Raw genomic sequence first — 21,527 nt, forward strand, 5'->3', positions numbered from 1 at the left:
GCATATAAATTTGATAACTTTCTATTATTATTATTATTATTATTATTATTATTATTATTATTGTACAATTGTATCACAGCGGCCAGTTGTTTCGCCGGATTTGGCATTGGTTACTAGTCGGGCCCCACCCAGGGGCTTATTAATTATTATTATTATTATTATTATTATTATTATTATTATTATTATTATTATTATTATTATTAAATATATGTGCCCAGTGGGAATACTGGTCCCTCAAGTTCAGTATTGCCCACATTGATTGACAGTGGGTTTCTAATATAGCATAGTGGTACTGATTTGCAAAGTTCGGAATTTTTCCAGCTTTGCAAGAATATATCTCAATTTTCTGCACAAGGCATATATGACACTCCATTGAATACAGCAATGGCTCCTGAAGATGCCACAGCTCTATGCAAGCTAACCATAGCTTTCCATTGTTTTAAGCAGCAAGACTGATCAGACACGAACAATCTGCTCCAGCGCTTGGTGGAACACCAGAAAAAACACAAGGTAAATGTGGCCTTTATATGTTCTGTAATTACATAAAGAAGAAAAGAATAATTTTTAATTTTGGATATTCTGTTACTAGTCAAAAGTACAAGTCAGAAGGATCTTGGCACGGAGCCTCAGAGAGCCACGAACCAATTAAGTGAACTAATTGTCTCCTGCAAACTCCACTCCCATTTCGCTCCTCTTTTATGTCCTCTGGGAGTAGCCATTCATCGTCCACCTGTGGTGTTACTCCCAAGTCGACCTCTGTACTTTAGCTGTTCCCTTCGTCTGAAAACTCTGCGGATGCGCATACTGGCAACAGGCTCCAGCTGTTTGTCTGCCTCACTGAAGTCTGACTCTGAAGGCAGCTGATAACTGGCATACGGCTCTGGCCCCCTCTCTGTCTCCGACACAGAGCCCTCATCAGAGCCTTTCCCAGACTCCAGGACTGGCCCATGTTTCTGCCCAAGCTCCTCACTGTCTGAATCTGCTGTCAGCTCCACTGGCCTCTGGTGGGAAACATCTTTCTCTCTCTCCCTCTCTCTCTCCCTACCTCTCTCTCTCTCTCTCTCTCTCTCTCTCTCTCTCTCTCTCTCTCTCTCCCACACACACACACACACTGTTTTGCTGCCATTTTTAAACCTCCTTTAAAAGAGACATTTAGCCTTTCTTCCCAGTGATAATCTCTATATTACAGGTTTTTTTAAAATTTTCTGTGCTAACAGGGCAGCCTTCTCCAGAGAATGATAATACCATAAAGGACCTTCTCCCAGAGGATGCTGGGATTGATCATCAAACTGTCCATCAACTCATTACCGTGCTGATGAAATTTATGGCCAAGGATGAGAGCAGTGCAGAATCAGATATCAGCAGTGCTAAAGCCTTCAATACAGTCAAACGCCATTTATATGTTTTGCTGGGCTACGATCAACAGGAAGGATGCTTCATGATTGCACCTCAGAAGATGCGAATATCAACCTGCTTTAATGCCTTTATTGCAGGAATTGCACAAGTGAGTTGGATTTATGTATTTGGCACAACCTGTCAAATTATCCCTCATGGTCTGGCTGAAACCTCTATTGCAATTCCTGAAAATGAAATTTATAGCCATAATCAGAAGAATTCAATAGCACACAGGGTATTTATTTGTATGAAAAGAAAAAAGGGCACTGTTATGTGCACTGTTTCTAAAAAGTCCTAATCTCTCATTTATGTACATAGTGCTTATACACAGTCATACATAAACACATTTCCGTGCAAATGTTTAGGTAACTACAGATATGACAGTGGCTTCTATTATATGGGGTTGGTCTTTCTTTTTGTTTAGAATGGCATTTAAATATGTTTATCTGTCTGTCTGTTTGTCTGTCTATCTAGCTATCTATTAGCTAAATATGTGATAAAGGAGATCCTCCTGCTATGGATTTAGTAACTATAAAATGTTACTTAGGTATAGTTTTTGTCTTGCTGCTGTTGTATTTCAATGTTTGTGTTATTTTATAAGGCAACAAGAGTCTTGTTTTGATTAAGTTGGAAGATATGAGTGGGAAAGAAAGAAACTACACTAAAGATTTAACTACACTAACGATTTAATTCCAGAGTAGCAGTCAAGCACTGAAAGGGGCAAAAGCAAGTGAAACTCATATCAGTCTTTGGATTTAGCCTGTATTTAGATGTTACCTATTTCCTTTGATGCCCTAAGAATCCAGGTTGCTCATAGCACATGAGAAAAGATCGGAAAGTGAAATATCAAAGCTTGCTAGGAGAAGAAATGGGCATCTCCTGGGCAACAGTGATGTCACTGGCTAATCCTTTCAACCTGGAAGCACCTGCCAAGGTGCTTCCAACATGAACATAGTAGTAGTAATAGGAAAATAAATATTTATGTTCCCTTGACCATGGTGTAATAGGCTAGATGCATTTTCATTTGTAATAGATTAACACTTCAACCATTTTTAATTTTGTTCATTTTTGGAAGACTTATTTCTAATACTTTAAACATTCTTTTAATGCAAGCTATTGTAGGGACCATTCTGTTAAACTGTGAGTATGGCCAAATTGCAATAATAGTTGGTTTTTTGCCTCACAATTCTTGCAAAGGATGCCTACATACAAAACAGAGTGTGGATAAGACCAAGATAGAAAGATATGCCTAAGATACAGTCCCTTAGTGCTCAGTTTAATTCTGAAAGGTTTCATTCAGAGAGCATGAATGAAACATTTCTCACAGCTACTCTTTTTTCATTGTTGCTATTGTAACAGCATTCTGGAAAGGAATGTTCTAGTAGCAAGAACTGATGCACTATATAATAATCAAATTATTGTTTTGGATGCCAGTCTAGCAGATGGTGTTGTCTATCTTTCCTTGAAAGTGACTATCACTGTGACTGGAAAGCATTTGGCAAAGTGATATCAAGCTATAGCAGGAATAAATTAATTATCAGGCTGAAGATGAAGTACTTATGACCCACTAGAGGTTGCTGCACTACAGTCTGTAGCAATTGTGGTCACATCAGATAATGGTGTGGGTTCTAGGAGTATTAATTCAGCAATATATGAAGTGCCATATGTTCCCCTTCTCAGCTCAGGCTAAGGCAAACTACCAAGGGACTGATCATTTGGCTGAGAGATTCCCAATATCAAGATTCAGCTTGAAATGAGTACTGTACATATGTGGATACTGAAAGGATTCTTGATTTATATGGGAGTGCTGACTACACAAGGAATTGCATGTTTATGTGTTTACCGGTTCCACCACAAAACCGCGCTCGACTAAACGCCCGACTAAACCGTGTCGCTGACATCATCAACAGGGCAACAACAGCGCAGAGACAGAAGCACGCTGTAAACCCTAAACCTAAAATTAACCCCTAAATCTAAACCTAACCCCCCTAAATCTAACCCTAAACCTAACCCTTAACCTAATCCTAACCCTTAACCTAACCCTAAACCTAACCCTAACCCTTAACCTAACCCTAAACCTAACCCTAACCCTTAACCTAACCTTAAACCTAACCCTAAAGCTAACCCTAAACCTAACCCTTACCTTAAGTTGAATTGGCTTGCTTTCAAAGTGCTATTTAAAGCGCCCTTCTTTCTCTGCGCTGGCTGTTGTCGCCCTGTTGATGACGTCAGTGACGCAGTTTAATCGGGCGCGGCTTAGTCAAGCGCGGTTTTGACGGGTCACGGTGTTTACCAGAATAAATCTCCTTCAGAATGAAGGACTGAATATCAATCAATCAGGAGAGTAGATAGTTGGAATACATATTTACGTTCAGGAATTTGAGGCTGTCCTATTTGTTTCCACTCTCCTTTTTCATACATTTCATGAGTAAAAGTAAAGGTTCCCTCACACATGCGTGCTTAGTCGTTCACAACTCTAGGGGGCGGTGCTCATCTCTATTTCTAAGATGAAGAGCCAGCGCTGCTTGGAATTCAGCAGCGGCAGGGGCTCTTAACCGGATTGCGCCTTCACGGCCGATCCGAGGCAGTGGATCCAGGAGGGTCCTTGGTTTACTGAGGAACTCTGGGAGATGAAGCGCCGAAAGAGACGCCTAGAGCAACGATGGAGATCCAGTAAGTCTGAGTCAGACCGAGCGCTTTTAACATCCAGCATCAGAGCCTACCTTCGGGCAATTAGGACGACCAAAAGAACACACATTGCCTCTCTGATTGCTTCCCCTGAGTCGCGCCCAGCCGCCTTGTTCAGGATAACCCGTTCCCTCCTAAATAGGAGGGATACGAGCGATCCTTTGCAAGGCAGAGCTGAGGATTACGTCCAATTCCTCGCGGATAAAGTTGCTCGGCTTCGGACGGACCTGGACTCCAATTGCGCAGAGCCAGCCGAGGCACCAGGGGAGAATCTGGAAGGACATCTCTGGATTGATTTCCAAGCTGTTACCCCTGAGGACGTGGACAAGGCCATGGGAGCTGTAAGTGCCTCCACATGTGTACTGGACCCGTGCCCCTCCTGGCTGGTCACTAACAGCAGGGAGGTGACACGGGGCTGGATCCAGGCGGTTGTTACCGCCTCCCTTCGGGAGGGGTTCTTTCCCCCCGCTCTAAAGGCGGTGGTGGTGAGACCCCTTCTGAAGAAGCCATCTTTGGATCCAGCCATCTTAAACAACTATCGTCCAGTCTCCAACCTCCCCTTTGTGGGGAAGGTTGATGAGAAAGTGGTAGCCTTTCAGCTCCGGCGGTCCTTGGAGGAAACCGATTATCTAGATCCCTTCCAGTCGGGATTTAGGCCTGGCTACAGCACGGAAACCGCTTTGGTTGCATTGATCGATGATCTCCTGAGAGCCAGGGATAGAGGTTATGCCTCTGTCCTAGTGCTCCTTGACCTCTCAGCGGCCTTCGATAACATCGACCATGGTATCCTTCTGCGACGACTGCGGGAGGTGTGGGTGGGAGGCACTGTCCTATGGTGGTTCTCCTCTTACCTCTCGGACAGGTCGCAGTCGGTGTTGGTCGGAGGGCAGAGATCGACCCCTAGGCCCCTGAATTATGGGGTGCTGCAGGGTTTGGTCCTGTTCCCCCTCCTGTTTAATATCTACATGAAGCCGCTGGGTGAGATCATTCGACGGCACGGGATAAAATACCATCAGTATGCGGATGATACGCAGCTGTATCTGTCTGCCCCATGCCAACTCAGTGAAGCGGTTGACATGATGTGCCAGTGCCTCGAGGCTGTTAGGGACTGGATGGGGGTTAACAAGCTTGTACTCAATCCGGATAAGACCGAGTGGCTGGTGTGTTTCCCTCCTACTAATTGGCCAAGTGTTCCATCTCTCAGGCTGGGGGGGTCAAACAGTATGCCCCTCAGACAGGGTTCGCAATTTGGGAGTCCTCCTGGACCCACAGCTGACTTTTGAACACCACTTGTCGGCTGTGACCAGGGGGGCATTTGCCCAGGTTCGCCTGGTGCACCAGTTGCGTCCCTACCTGAACCGGGAGGCCCTCACAACAGTCACTCGCACCCTTGTGACCTCTAGACTGGACTACTGCAACGTGCTGTACATGGGGCAGCCCTTGAAGAGTATTCGGAGACTTCAGCTTGTCCAGAATGCAGCCGCGCGAGCGATCGTGGGTGCACCTCGGTTCACCCACGTGACACCTATCCTCCGCGAGCTGCACTGGCTGCCTATTGGTTTCCGGATACGCTTCAAGGCGCTAGTCGTCACTTATAAAGCCCTTCATGGTATTGGACCTGGGTACTTGAGAGACCGCCTGCTGCCAATCACCTCCACTAGACCGATTAGATCCCACAGATTAGGCCTCCTCCGAATTCCATCCGCCGGCCAGTGTCGACTGGCGACTACCCGGAGGAGAGCCTTCTCTGTGGCTGCTCTGACCCTCTGGAATGAACTCCCCGTGGAGATTCAAACCCTCACCACCCTCCAGGCCTTCTGCAAAGCCCTTAAAACCTGGCTGTTCCGACAGGCCTGGGGCTAAAGAGCTGTTGCCCCCGTCTCGAATGGTATGACTGTTGTATGTTTTTAAACTATGCATTGTTATGTTTCGTTTTTAAATTTTTTGTCTGTACCCCCCTTCCCTGATTTGAATTGTGAGCCGCCCTGAGTCCCCTTCGGGGGAAAAGGGCTGCATATAAATATAATAAAATCCAAATCCAAATCTGTCCAAAGACGTCTCCGTGGTCATGTGGCCGGCATGAGTAAACACCAAAGGTGCAGGGAGCACTATTACCATCCCACCAAGGTGGTTCCTATTTTTCTACTTGCATTTTTACATGCTTTCAAACTGCGAGGTTGGTAGAAGCTGGGACAAGGAATGAGAGCTTACTCCGTTACATGGCACTAGGGATTCAAACTGCTGAACTGCTGACTTTCTGGTAGCCACTGAGCCACCACATCCCTTTCATGAGTACTGAATAGTTAAGTGAAACGTTACATAATAATAGCTTGAATTCCAGGACTATCATTGTTCATCTGTTTGGCTTTACAGCTATTGTTTTATGTTTCCACACTATTGCGGGGAGCGAGGGGGGGGGACTTTTCACTATCATTCATTTTTAGACCGAATTTTGTTAGGACATTTATCCTGTAAAATGGCAGGCATAGTGATAGCAATTAAAAATGACTCTTTCAATAGTATGATATGATATAGTATAGAATGGTATAGCATGGCACATACTGCATGTACATTTGTGTGAACACTTTATGATATTGAAGCGTATAGTTTTAATTCGTGCAAAGATACCTGCTAAACATAGTGAGCATTGATTCCTATTTTGTCATGCAATGGGAAGAGGAAGTGTTGCTTACAAGATACTTCAAATAGTGTTTTTTTCCTTTTTAAAGAGTGTTCTAAATTCTAATCTAATGTTAATTTTAGGTGATGGATTACAACATTAACCTAGGGAAGCATCTTCTTCCTTTGGTGGCTCAGGTGTTGAAGTACTGCACGTGCCCTCAGCTTAGACATTATTTCCAGCAGCCCCCTCGTTGTTCCCTCTGGTCCCTTAAGCCTCACATTCGACAGATGTGGCTGAAGGCCCTGCTTGTCATCCTATATAAGGTAAGCACTTCCCTTATTTCTTTCAGTTATTCCAAATCTATGTCTCATAAGAACTTCAGAACAATTGTTTTTATGGAGTCCATTAAAGCTTAATACATATTAGGGGTGAGTTACCTTAAATTTATCTTCACCATTCTCTGTTTTGGCTTCAGGAGGCATGGCTTTTGATTAAGGAAAACACTGAAAGATGGAGCTAATTTTTTTTTCTCTTTAAAAAAAAACAGGAGAAGATTTTAAAAGACAAAATGGGTTCCTTAAACTTGTACAGGTGTACAGCAGTGGTGGGTTCTGGGCAGTACGACCCGGTATGGTCATACCAGGAGTAGCGGGGAGACGCAGCCACCATACTGGTATGGTGGCTCGTTTTGCCCACCTGCCCGCCTGCGTTCTATGGGCGTTTAATACCGCAACCACCCCACTGTGCACGCGCGCACAGCGTGCGGCACCTGCGTGACCTCCGCCGGGCGGCTGGGTGTGGCATGCGCATGTGTGCACAGTGCGCATGTCTGTCTAGGATGCCTGGTCCCATGCACAGCGTACCAGATGCGCCGGGGTCCAGAACCCACCACTTGTGTACGGTACCCATTGTACTCTTTCAGTCATTCCCAAATGTCGAAAATTGGCTTTGGGAAATATATATATACAGAGACTGTAGATGGGAAGCTTCTGGCTGAAATGGCAAAATTGACTGGATTGAAGAAAAGAATATGAATACTTTTGTTTCCACATGGAAACCACTTCTGAACTTTGTGCTTGAAGTGGAAAAGAATGAAACTTTGATTTTGTGTTTTACTGATGGATCCTTATAGAAATGACTAGTTTATATTATTATGAAAAAACAAAAAGTTGTGATTTGATGTTAATGCCTTATTTTATTGAAACAGAGAGTCTGAAGTCAATGCTTCTTTTTCTTTTTCCTTCCTCACTCTTCTCCCACCTCCCTGTTGTTTTCCTATTTTCTTTTGTATTTTGCCTCTTATCTTATAACTCAATAAAAATGTTAACAATGAAAAAAAGTTTTGAGGAATTTGGCTCTGCCAGCTTCCCCAGAGACTGTAGATGGGAAGCTTCTGGAATCATCTGTGAATGCAGGATTGCTTATCCTTAATATATAAATAAATCAGATGCTACTTTTAAAAGCAAAGAATAACTTAAAAGTTATTTTACAATTCCTTCCTATCACTAAAGTACAAACACGATTTCATTCTTAGCACTGTTAATCATAATTGTTCTTCCTTTGGCTTATGACGTGCTAAAAGAATAAAAGAGCTGAAATAATAAAATTACTGCTTTGTAGATTTTTTTTCGGAACAAATTAAAATATTAGAAATTACAATGTAATAAATGAAAATAATCACAATGTTTAAAAATATTTCCTTCCTTTCTTCTTCCCTCCCTCAGTATCCTTACAGAGATTGCGATATCAGTAAAATTGTGCTGAGTCTCATCCATATAACTATCAACACATTAAATGCCCAGTATCACAGCTGCAAGCCTCATGCCACAGCAGGTCCTTTGTATAGTGACAACAGCAATGTAAGCCGGTACAGTGAGAAAGAAAAAGGTATTACATCATATGGTTCCTACCATATATCATTGAAGATTTTTTTATTTTCATCATCTTGTTTAGGTTCAGTTTTTAAAGAAAAAACCTATGCTACCTGTTCTGACCCCCCTCCATACGGTGAGTCACGCCGACACAAGATTACTGCTAGCCAATTTATTCACAGTAATTAACATACAGACAAGACTTTGGCAGCAACCCAGACTTCCACAGATAAGAAATACACACCAGAGCTTCTCCAGCTTTAGTATAACGGTTGTGTCCTGCAAAAGTCTCTTCTTATATACTCTCTTGGGAGGAGCCTAATAACAACCACCTGGCCCCAATTATCTTCTATATCTCTGTAGTTGCTGCCAGCGCTTATCTGCCCGTCTTTGCCTGGTGTCGGGGACCAACTCCCTTAGCTCCTCCCCACTGCTCCAGGGCCTGACGTCTTCACGTCTCCGACGTCAGGGACAAACTCCCTTTGGCTTTCACCACTGCTCCATGCCTCAGGCGCCTCCTGGTGGCCAACCAGCCTCTCTGGTCCCTGCTCGGAGTCTGAACCCTATCCAGAGTCCTCCACATCTTCCAGAGCCGACTCATAGGGCCCCTCGCTATCGGAGTCTGTCGGCAGCTCCAACGGCTCCTGCTGCGCCACAACAGCTACCTATGCATTCCATATAATATAACAAAGAAAAGTATTAAAACTCCTTAATTGTTCAGCATATGAACAGACTCAACCAGAGGTGGGTTTCTACCAGTTCGAACCGGCTCAGATGAGTAGATAGTAACTTGGCCTGCCATGCCCCCAAACTGGTTTCTTGGCGGGGCCATAGGCAGCACCATCTTGTCTTTTGCTTCTGAGCATACGCAAAAGCATTTTTAGTACTGCGCATGCACACATAGTGTGGATCAAGCATGTGCACACACACGCAGCACATCCTTGAGCAAACCAGCAGTAGCAGCAGCCAGAACCCACCCCTAGACTCAACCATAGTTTTGCCTGATAACTGTGAGCAGCCTAGACCAAATTTAAATCCAAGAAACTCTAGCAAATTCCTAGAACCTTGGCATTCAGACAAATCAGCCATCAATAGACATATAAAGATAAACCACATTTACACTGCCATTCAAAACAGACAATAAAAAAACTAGGAAGGAAACAAAAAGATCAGACTACATCCTTTCCAGCAAAGTCCTTTGGCACTTTGCTGGATGCTTGTTTCATGGCTGTGATTTGGAAAAGGATGAGAAGGATTTTGTTTGTAGCTGAAGTCACACATTCTGAGAAAATATGCACATTAGTAGGATTACATTTACTAATACCTTTATTAACAGCACTACTGAATGCATTGCTTTAGGTCTTCATCAGTCTTTTGAAAAGAATAGTTCTGGAATTATTATGGCATTTGATTTGAGACAATTGTAGTCCTTGTGCAATCTGCAAGTCATTTTTGTATTTCCCAGCTGGATTATAAAGCTAATTTGATGGAACTGAAAGTATATGATGCTGCCTTACTATGATGAACATATCTTGTATTTTATTGAAAAGAGCGCAATAAAAATTGTTCTGTGCATGTGCAGAAGCAAAAAACCAGATAGTGGCACCTATGGCGCTGCCTGGGGAACTGGTTCGGGTGGTTTGGCAAGCCTGGGTCACTGCCGGTTCCAGTGACCCAGGCCGCTGAACCATACTGGTTTGGCCGAACCAGTCCGAACCGATAGGAACCCACCACTGGGCTGTTGTGATGTATCTTTAAGCTGTCTGAAAATAGTTGACCTTTTATTAGATGAGGGTTATAATACTGTTGCCTACCTATCTTTCAAGCAGAGGAAGACAGTGTCTTTGATGAATCAGACATTCATGATACACCCACTGGAACAGGCAATAAAGACTCACAAACGTTCTTCGCAAGGTTGAAAAGAATTGGAGGCAGCAAAGTGGTGAAATATCAGCCAGTTGAGATGAATGCTCAAAGAAGTATGTATATCATTGGGAGCGTGGGAGGGTTGGGAAGTACTATTATGTTAGACACAAAGCTTCTGCCTGGAAATACTATGATTATATGATTATTGCTTGGTATACTGTGAATATTTTTGACTTGAACTGGGATAAGGTGAGCAAGCATATCAAAATCTGTATCTTAAAATCACAGAGAGACTTTGTAGATTGTCTATAGTCAGCCCCCTATTCAGTGCAGAAATCTCGGAAATCCAACATAGAAAAATATCATTCTCATAGAAAGACAAAATACCACCTTTATGGGGAATTGTTCCACTTGCCAGCTGCACTTTTAATAAAGCAGTTTCTTATAATTTCAGTGGAAACCAATCTTTTTGTAATATAAGCACATTAGTATTAATTTTGTGTTTTGATCTAGTAGTATTATAGCCAAATATTATTGTTAGCATTCTTCAGATCTTCCTCATCCACCCATGAGAATAGCAGCCAGCATACAAGTCTTAATTATGCTATATGCCTGAATAAGTCTGAACTTTTAACATCAATTCAGTCATTTTCTCCTAGATATATTTAAATTGCACTCTTTATTCTGGATATTTTAAAATAAAATGCAATAAAATTGCCACTTATAAAATACTAAGTAATAGCTTATTGTATTGCTGTCAGCCCTGGGAGTTTGAGTCCCTTATAATTTAGAATATCATAAAAGTTATTTTTCTTTTCTCCTGTTCAATATCTAGTCGCTAAACAGGGAAATCTTCACTAGATTTTCTGTTTTTACAATCTTTCTATAAATGAAAATATTCTCAGAATTAATAACTGTACTGAGGCATGATTCAGTCACTGTATAAAAGATGGCAAGCCTGGTGTTACTAATATTAAAATTAATGTATTAATGTTGCCATCTTGTTCTTGTTAACTGATTTCACGTTTCACCCTGGAAAATCTCTTTAGAACTAGGACTAGAACGATCTGCATCCATTCAATGTAGTCTTGAGGTTATAAACAGGAATTTTACCTAAAATGCCAATATAGCTTAAATATGGAAATGCAGAATGATATTGAATGGAATAGTACCAGCTTTTTCTATTCTAGGTGAAATAGAACTGGCTGAATATAGAGAAACGGGCATATTGCAAGACAATATTCTGCGCTGTATGAGAGAAGAAAGCATTCAGAAAAGGAAACTGCGCTCTCTAAAACAAAAATCTCTTGACATAGGAAATGCAGACTCCCTGTTGTTTACATTAGACGAGCACCGTCGGAAATCATGCATAGACCACTGTGACTTAGAAAAGCCACCTGCCGCTTCCACTTACACCACACTGAGGCAGAATGATTATGGACAACCACAGCAAAACTCTTCTACCAAAACAGAAGAACAAGACACAGGAGAGAAGGAAAATATTCCAGTTGTCCCGGGAAGAAGTCAAACAAGGCGACGACCTATTATACCAGAAGTCAGGTTAAACTGCATGGAGCCATATGAAGTGACCATAGATTCACCAGCTAAAACTTCTCCTCTAAAGGAGGACTTAGATCTCATAGATCTGTCGTCTGATTCAACGTCAGGGCCCGAAAAGCAGTCTGTTGTTTCCAATTCAGACAGCGACTCCTTAGTTTTTGAGACCCTCCCTCCTCTTAGAATAGTGGAAAGTGATGAGGAAGAGACTGATCTCACAAGTCAGTTGCGTGACGTTGACTCTAGGATGACCCTTGCCTCCTCGCCATCAAGTCCTACCAGCGTTTCTATCCTCAGTCTTAGCATTACGCCCCTGGTGCAATTCAGCATTGAAGACTGTTCCAAGGTTGTAACCCCTTGTGAAGTGAGTCATTTTGTATCATTTGCACAAGACAAAACTCCCCCAACTACCCCTGAAAGTCAAAAGGGTATTGATGAGCTAGCTAAACCAGAAGATGTCCAAGGGATATCCCCTGGCAGCCCCCTGACACTAAAGCAAAAACGGGACTTGCTTCAAAAATCATTTGCTCTCTCGGAGATGTCCATTGAGGATAACTCTGAATTATGCATAGAAGATATTAAGCCTGTTGGATCCTTTCCGAGTTCAACTGGGAAAACGGTCTTTATTACGCTCCCTGAAGACTCCGATAGCCAAGCTGAAAGTCAAAAGCCTGATGCCAGTGCAGAATCTGATACAGAACAAAGTACAGAACCAAAGCAAGAGGAAGAAGCTGAAGAGTCAGAATTTAAAATCCAAATCGTTCCTAGACAGAGGAAGCAGAGGAAGATTGCCGTGAGTGCCATCCAGAGAGAATACCTGGACATTTCCTTCAACATCTTGGATAAGCTGGGAGAACAGAAAGAGACAGGTGAGCAATACCAGTTGCCTATGCATTTTGAAATGATCTAATTATCACATTGGCTTTTTTTCCCCCAAAGAAGAAGACCATAGCAAAATTGAGTGACTGTAAAATAACAATTTATAATATAAAGAAATACAAAACATCAGTGGTGAAATTCATTTTTTTTACTACTGGTGCTATGGGTGTGGCTTGGTGGGCGTGGCAGGGGAAGGATACTGCAAAATCTCCACTCTGGAGGTGGTATTTACAGGTTCTTCGAACTACTCAAAATTTCCACTACCGGTTCTCCAGAACCTGTGAGAACCTGTTGAATTTCACCCCTGGAAAACATTGAATCTGAGTAAAGTTCACAGTAAGGTCCTTCCTTATTGGAAGTCAGCATTTCTTCCAGATCTGTTTCCTAACCAAACTATCTAAGTTAAACAAAAGCCTTTAGGAGAGAAGGGAAAGTTGAAAGATCAGTAAGGCGTCATTTATTTCTAGTGAGCTCTCTTTGTTATCAGCTTAATCGTTTCCTCAACAATAAAGGTTTTGTGAAAGGTGTGGAAAAGAGTTGATTCATGGTAGGTTATTCAAATTTTCTATTTGCCACTTTTCTGGAACTTGAAAATATTGGAAGAAGACTTGGTTATTTATTTTTTCATATATATTCTGCAATTCTTCCAGAGGAATAGTAGACTAAGAATAGAATGGCAGTAATCAGTGTTAACCAAAGTAGATGACAAATGTTATTCCAGGTTTAAGATTAGTAGTAATTGTTGTTGTTGCTGTTATTGTTGTCGTCGTCAAAGTCATCATCATGATCATCCCCCAGCCTGCTTTCCTAAAATGTTCCAATCATATCTTTCAGTCTTGCTCTTGTGTCTTCAATTTTGTGAGTTAAATCATTGACTATAAGGCTGCAGTGAAATGTATTTAGAATTGTAGATGTAGTACTTTATCCGCATCCCAATTGTCTCAGCAAAATTGGCTCTATTCATCATATGAACACTGTCACCTCATCCCCATATCTCTCAAGTAACAATTGCTCCTGAAGACACTTGCAATATGGACATAGGGGTAATATGCACATGTAATCCAAATGCCTGGAGGGTCCAGTTTCACTCAGACAACATGGTTGGAATTTGGAGGTTTATCTGATGCATTCACTTGGTAAATGGTTCAGATATTGGAATGTATAAATCAGGCAACATCACAGCTAACGTACCATATTCCAACACAACATATTCTGTAGAAGGCTCAGTCATAGGATAGAATTTGATTCTATATAGCAGAATGTTTCTTTTTCTTTTTTAAAGATATAAGGTTTATGAAGAATGTTTATTACAATAATAAAAATTAATATGAACTAAACTTCTAGAAAGAGAAAATGGAAAAAAGAATAAAAAGTGCAAGAAAAAAGAAAAAGAAGAAAAAATAAAGTACATAATAAACAAAAATAAAAAATATATAAAGAAATGACATTCAACCTTAATATAACTATCTGGTAGTAGTTCGTACCTTTTATAAGGCTACAGATATCTGTTCATCCCATATTTCATTCTTTGTTTATGATGTCAGAAAATGCCCATAAAAGATACCCAGAACTTTGCGAAAAAGGCTTATTTTGACTTTGATCAAATAAACCTACTTTATATTCCTTCTTTTTACTTCTTTAATCTTTAATTCAATGAAATATTATCATAGGATTTATATTCTTATTTAAGTCTTCTTTATCCCATTGCATAGATTTCTTCAAGGCTTTCACAAGCCTCTTTTGTAGATCCAATAATAAAACCTTTTCTTGGTCATTCTCTTGATTTATCATTTGTATTTCTCTTTTGATTTTTTAAAAATTTCATCAGTTTCTTTTTTATATCCAATAAGGCCTTTCTTTTCCAAATCATTACCTTGTTCTCTATTGTAGTTCCACTTTCAGTACTTTTTCTGTCTTATGAATTAAAATTTGTTTTATATATGTCATTCCTTTATTAATGAATTTTGGACATCCATGGAAACAGACATCATTACTGATAGTGTGGATATTGTAGCTAATTTTTTGCTCCGTTTTTTAAAGATCTCCTTTAACATTTAACAGATATCGAGATGTATGTTTTCCCCTTCTGCTTTGAATCTTTAGTCCCTTCTAGCATCAGGTTTCTAAAATCATAAGGTAGCTTGCTTTGTTATGGCTTATAATAGTCAAGCTAGCCAAAATAAATCTCTTTCCAATGAGAAGCTATTTATTTTTCACAGTTAATTCCAAAATCTTATAGTCAAAGTCAATACTCCAAATCTCTCTGGACTCTTAATCCATTTATAATTTTTCTTAGATACAGTTTATTTAGCTTTTTGCTGTTTGTTTCATTTTTTAAAGCTTACATTTATTTTTTTCTTTGTTCAGAAGATAAATTCACCCAATGACTTTTAAAAGTTGCATTCCAAAGGTCTCTTAACAGCTTTAAGGTGGTTAATAATTTCTGAGAATAGTTAGAAAGGGAGTTTTGTTAACCTAGTATCCTTTAAAAGGTTCCACTATGGTTATGAGCAAGAAGGCTAATCCCTTTTCTCCCAGTGCTCAAAACTGCCAAAAACTGCTGTCCTGAAATCTCTTCATAGGAGCAGTTGTCCCATCCACTCCTTATCTGGAGAGATTTTACTCATTGTTTTCTTGGTCTTTGCTGCAGTTCTCAGCTCCACTTTCATGAAGACATTTTCAGTTCCCTTGGAAGTCCCCCACATAGCAGCATTTTCTAACATGCTGCCTTCTAGAGGTGTAAAGAAAATATAACAGAGCATTAAAATGTATGATAATGCCAACATACCCATTATGATGGTGAATCGTGTATATTAAATATGAGTTCATAGAAAGGCAGGGTTTGTGTGTTTTAGAGAGCCCAAGTGCTACTTGCATTCCTCCATTGCTCTTTTCTTATAATCTGTGTTGGAAAAAAGTGAGGTGGCATTTTGTAATTTCACAATTGTCTTTATAGAGATGCATGGAAATTAACATTTACATAGAAAAAAGCTGTGTATTGAAAAGATTCTCCAGCATATGAATGTGTAAATCTAATTTCAGGGAGATACAAAGGAAAATAAATGGTTTTCTCATTACAAAATATCTCACCTTTCCAAATTCCTATTTTAAGTGCCAAGGTGATAAAAAGAAATATCAAGAAGAAGAAAAATTGAAAAATTGAAAGAAAAAGAGAGTTTATGAATAATTGTTTTCTGATTTCAAGAGCCCCCCCCCAATTGCTGAGTTCCAAGCAATATTTCTTTTTGCAGATGTATCAACTAAAGTACTTTCAACCTTAGAAATGCCAAGGGAGTCATCTTCTGCTCCTACACTTGAAGCAGGTGTACCAGAGATAAGTAGCCACTCTTCCATGTCAAGTAAGCTCTCCCCTGACTTTGAGGAAAGAAACCAATGTTTACTGCATTTGTGCTTCTTAGTATGTTTTGCCATCTGGTGCATTACTTCTCTCCACTCGTAAATGTTTATGTGTGTATTGTCTTAATTAACTCTAAAAGTACTAGAATGGAGTTGGCACTCCATAATGAGCTTTATATTCACAGAAGATTAAAGAGTTGAGGAGTCATTTTGTACTATCATTCAGGAACGTAGAATGAAATAGTTGGAAGGAACCTCAGAGGTCTTCTAGTCCAAGCTACTGCTTGAGCAGGAGACCTTATACCATTTCAGACAAATGGTTGTCCAGTCTCTTTATAAAGGCCTCCAGTGATGGCGCACCCACAACTTCTGAAGGCTATTCTCATCTATCTTTTTATCACAATACAATCTTTAGCTAAATGGACTTTTCATAAGTAATAATGTTCACATACTGTTGGGTAGGATAGCTATATTTCAATAATTACCACATATACTGATGGCATACATAACCATGTCCTTTCCTGATTCAGATGTACATGCATGGAAGATGCAGGAATACCTAGAGCAGTATGTCTCAACTTTAAGATGTGTGGACTTCAACTCCCAGAATTCCCCAAAATGCTGCCTCAAAAAGCTTGGGAATTCTGCAAGTTAAAGTTCACATATCTTAAAGTTACCAAAGTTGAGAAACACTGATAAAGGGGAAACTCCTTTTATGTTTTTCCTAATCCAGACCAGTGTCAGATACTACTATCTCACTCAAGCATGCAGTACCCTTTATATTTTCATCAATTCTGTATCATTCAGGAAAACTAATAGATTTTTCTTGTTGCATTTAGTTCTCTTTTCCCCACACTTTTAAATCCTTTTCCTGTTTTAAATCTTTCTCCTGTTTTTCTTGCTTGTACAGAATTATGACCACAGTGAACACAGTTCACAGTTAATATTTTCTACTTGATTAGATGTGAGATGCTTAGGGAGAGAAAATCATGTCTACATTTTCAGGGCCATGTAAAGCATGTTAAAGTAGCATAGCAGGAATAGACTTGCAGCCCATTTTTAGAAATAACTGAAATAATGGTTTCAATAAAATAATAAAATAATAGGTTTTGTGAACAAAACAATTTAATCAGAAATCTGTGTATACCTTAATGGTTCTTAAATGCTAATGATATATTTTTCAATATTTATACCCTTCCCCAACTCCAATATTTAAAATGAAACTTTTCTTTGGGAAATGAGATAAATATAGTAATTTTCGAAGTTAGTGTTTTTATGCAGAAGAAAGTACCTGGAAGAGTTTAATTTACACTATAAAAGCTAAAATTTTGTAAGATTGTATATTGGCACTTTAGAAGGTAGACTTGATGCCCAGTCTTTGTTGTTTATAATATTTTAAGCTGTTTAGTTTTGTAGTGATTTTTTAAATGTGATTTTATATATTGTTTTAATTTTTGCTTGGGAGCTGCCAAGAGTTGTTTGGAGGATAGGCAGCTATGTAAATGTTTTAAATAAATTAATAAAATAAGAAAGAAAAACAACCAATTTCCTCTGTTTTTGGCAACAATTTATGCACTAGGCAGGAATGTCTGCTCTAAAATACTAATTGCTGCACTTTGTTGGGAAATTTTGTCTGTAATAAACTGGTTTAAAGCATAGCGCTAGAGAAGAAAGTTATTCTATTCTCTAACTTTACGTTGACAAACGTTTTTATGAGAATGAAAAATCTTATGAATTGGAAATGGAATTTTAATCTATTTCACAATTCAACCGCAGAATCAATCTCACATTTAAAAAATGCTTTGGAGTACTAAAGATTGAAATAAAGGCAATAGCAATAGCAATAACATTTAGACTTGCATACTGCTCCACAGGGCTTTTACAGCACTCTCCGAGCAGTTCACAACATTAACATCTTGCCCCTAACAATCTGGATCCTCATTTTACCAACCTCGGAAAGATGGAAGGCTGAGTCAGCCTTAAACCCTTAATTACAAAAAATGTATTTGAAATATTTTCAGTGTGACATTCATCAGTAGGATGCCCTATAATCTAGAGAAATTTGGGGGACAGATATAAAATTGCAGGTACAATTGTAGATCTGTTTGACAATCGCCATCCCCTTCTGAGCACACTTCATTGAATAACAACCAATTGGTTAAATGTGTGTAGAGGTATATTACAGAATAGAAAAGTTCATTTTGAAGAACAAGCTGGGTGTAGCTAATTGTAATCAAGAGTAAATAAGATTGAAAATCATACAAATACATTAACTTCTGACTTTCAGCTCAGTACCGACAGATGAAAAGAGGTTCTTTGGGAGCACTGACCATGAATCAGTTGATGAAGAGGCAGCTGGAACATCAATCTAGTGCTCCTCATAATATTAGCACATGGGACACTGGTAAGTATTTCACATTGCAGAAAATGAAGGTGAGATGGTGAAATGAGGTGGTGAATGGAACTGGGACCAGTTCTGTGAGGATAGGATACACGGGAATGGGAAAGGTAAGCAAATTTTGGTAGCAATGTCAGGAGAGTTTTAATGGGGAACATAGGATAGGCCTATGTTTGAGGGTTTCTCAAAATGAGTTACTTTAAGATATGTAACTTGCAGAGTCAACACATCTTAAAGTGGCCCAGGTTGAGAAACCCTCGGATAGGGCATTCAAAGAGAAAGTACATTACTTTGATGCTGATTCCTATGTCTGACTGCATAGCTCCCTTAGATTTTGACTTTTCATGGGCAAAGTCTGCAATGGTGATTGGATCAACATTTTGTGATGTTAGATGGGGCCCCTTTTATTCTATGGACTCTAAACAAGTGGATAGGGCATTGTCTAGTGTGTTTTTTTGCCATGTGGGAGTTAGTCCATGCTCTTCATGGCTCTTTTGGGGGGGCACATGACTGGTTTTATGAAGGTGATCAGACTCAGTGTGTAGGAGTATTACCTCTTAAAGGAGGCGCTGGTAGTCCTCCTTTAAGGATGGGTAGTCCTCAACTTTCAACCACAACTGAGCCCAAAATTTCTGCTGCTAGGGGAAACAATTGTTGAATGAGTTTTGTTCCAATTTATGACCTTTCTTGCCACAATTCTTAAGTGAATCGTTGCAGTTGCTAAGTTAGTAACCTGATTGTAAAGCGAATCTGGCTTCCCCATTGATTTCGCTTGTCAGACTGTTGCAAAAGATGATCACATGATACCACGACCCTGAAACCATCATAAATATGAACCAGTTGCCAAGCATCTGAATTTTGATCACATGACCGTGAGGATTCTGCAACAGACATAAGTGTGAAAAATGGTCATATGTCACTTTTTTCAGTGCGAATGGCTAATTTATGTAAACTTTGTTTAAAACTGGTATGCAGTTAGTGTTTCTAGATATAATGAGGGCCATGCTGAATTTGTTCAGAATTTATAATTGTCAATTAGATGCTTAGGGATGCCTGAAAGCATAACATGATAGCCATTCTGTCACTATTCACAAAGAAATAGTACAGTAGGAAAATTGTTGCCAATGTAATATACAGAATAACAGAGTTAGAAAGGACTTTGGAGGTCTTCTAGTGCAACTCGCTGCTCAAGCAGGAGACCCTATATCATTCCAGACAAATGGTCATCCAATCTTCTCTTTCAAATCTCCATGGATGGAGCACCCACAACTTCGGGATGCAAGCTGTTCCACTGATTAATTGTTTTCACTGCAGGAAAATTCTTCTTACTTCTCTGGAATGAGCTGCCCCCGGAGCTTCATATAATCCCCGACCTCCGGTCCTTCTAACACGCCCTAAAAAGTTGGCTTTTCCAGCAAGCCAGCCTGGCCTGAACAAAACAAAATAAATTATTGATCACTGTTAATTTTAATTCAATTTTTTTTTAAAAAAATGTCATTGTCAATTTTAATTGGGTTTGGGATATTCTATTTAACTTTTTTTAACTTTTGTATTATGTGTTTCTTTTAATGTTGTACGCCACCCTGAGTCCTAGGGAGAAGGGCGGCATATAAATCTAATAAACCTAAACCTAAACCTAAACTTTACTTCTAGGTTGGATCTCTCTTTGATAAATTTCCATATGTTAGTTCTTGTCCTTCCCTCAGATCTTTGGAGAATAGGTTGACCCCCTCTTGTTTGTGACAGGGCCTCAAATATTGGAACTCTGCTCTCATGTCACCCCTGGCCCTTTTTTCACTAGAGTAGACATACCCAGTTCCTGCAACCATTCATATATCTTTATGATTGATAGCCATTGATAGCATTATAAATTATATTTATCCTCGTTGGAAACCATTGCTACCTTTTAGGAGAGTACATTCCACTGTATGAACACATCCGTGAACACATAGAACATCCATGAACATCAGCTAGCAGTCAGAAGACATGATGAAAACTCTTTAATTTCACAACCTATGGACAGAGTTAAGTATAGTTTCAATTGGCAAACTGTGACCATCCTAGATCAAGCCAAGTCTAAAAACACTAGGGAATTTCTAGAAGCTTGACATTTTGACAAATTAGCCAACAATACACACATAGACATAAACAATATGTACATACTATGCAAAAGAGATAATCAACAAGCCAAAAAGGAAACAAAAAGACCAAAATACCTTCCAAAAGCAATCAGAATCCAGATGAACATAGATTAAGTCCAAGATTAACATCAGGCCAACAATGAAGAAGTAAGCAATACCCCAATCAAGGAACTGCCAAACAAGCTAATGGTAAACAGCCCAACCAACGAACTTCCAAGACTATTCCCACCACATGGACAGGGCAAGCCAGTAGACTATAAATGAGAGCAAACCCCATTCCTTACTAGCACTGATGATGTTACCTAGTTTGGGTAATAAAATGTCTGCAAGAAAACAGCCAAGCTCAGAGAGCACCAAAGACCACTCCCATTCCACTGTTATGCTTTTAACGTGTACAGTGTTTTGAATAAAGAAATCTATCATTTTGACTCAGTAGCAATATATGAAAAATATGCTAACTGGATATCAAGCTTTCCATATCATCAAGAAAAATGAACTGAAGATATACTGGCTATAAAATATGAAATCTCTACCTCCTAATTACAAGATTCCTTTATTACATATTTTGATTCTCTGTAAAAAATACTAATGTGTCCCACTTCACTGAAGATCCTACAGCTTGATTGATTCTGGCACATTTAGAGAGCAGATGCTTAACTGCAGTTATCTGCCAAGAAAACTCTGGGACTACAACAATAGCATGGAAGCATTAGGATAATTTCAGCCTTGAAATGCTTCCTATATCAAATCTT

General features: G+C 39.8%; 1 protein-coding gene across 7 annotated transcripts in view; it reads left to right on the plus strand.

Annotated features, from left to right (window-relative positions):
• UNC79 (unc-79 subunit of NALCN channel complex) overlaps positions 1–21,527 on the plus strand; it is a 135,871-nt gene that overhangs the window by 63,689 nt on the left and 50,655 nt on the right. For 4 of the 7 annotated variants that reach the window (XM_087725792.1, XM_087725805.1, XM_087725819.1 and 1 more), the window contains exons 27-34: positions 448–510; positions 1,218–1,504; positions 6,847–7,029; positions 8,431–8,593; positions 10,404–10,556; positions 11,634–12,869; positions 16,131–16,238; positions 18,524–18,640. In XM_087725792.1, the coding sequence (XP_087581918.1) occupies positions 448–510; positions 1,218–1,504; positions 6,847–7,029; positions 8,431–8,593; positions 10,404–10,556; positions 11,634–12,869; positions 16,131–16,238; positions 18,524–18,640 (2,310 nt within the window). The remainder of the gene's footprint in view (positions 1–447; positions 511–1,217; positions 1,505–6,846; positions 7,030–8,430; positions 8,594–10,403; positions 10,557–11,633; positions 12,870–16,130; positions 16,239–18,523; positions 18,641–21,527) is intronic. The other 3 variants (XM_087725801.1, XM_087725811.1, XM_087725821.1) reach the window with 2 other exon arrangements.

This window comes from Thamnophis sirtalis, unplaced genomic scaffold (assembly GCF_051295495.1).
Source record: "Thamnophis sirtalis isolate CommonGarterSnake01/CBP01778 unplaced genomic scaffold, rThaSir2_p1.2 scaffold_1, whole genome shotgun sequence".
In the NCBI taxonomy this organism is placed as follows: Eukaryota; Metazoa; Chordata; class Lepidosauria; order Squamata; family Natricidae; genus Thamnophis; species Thamnophis sirtalis.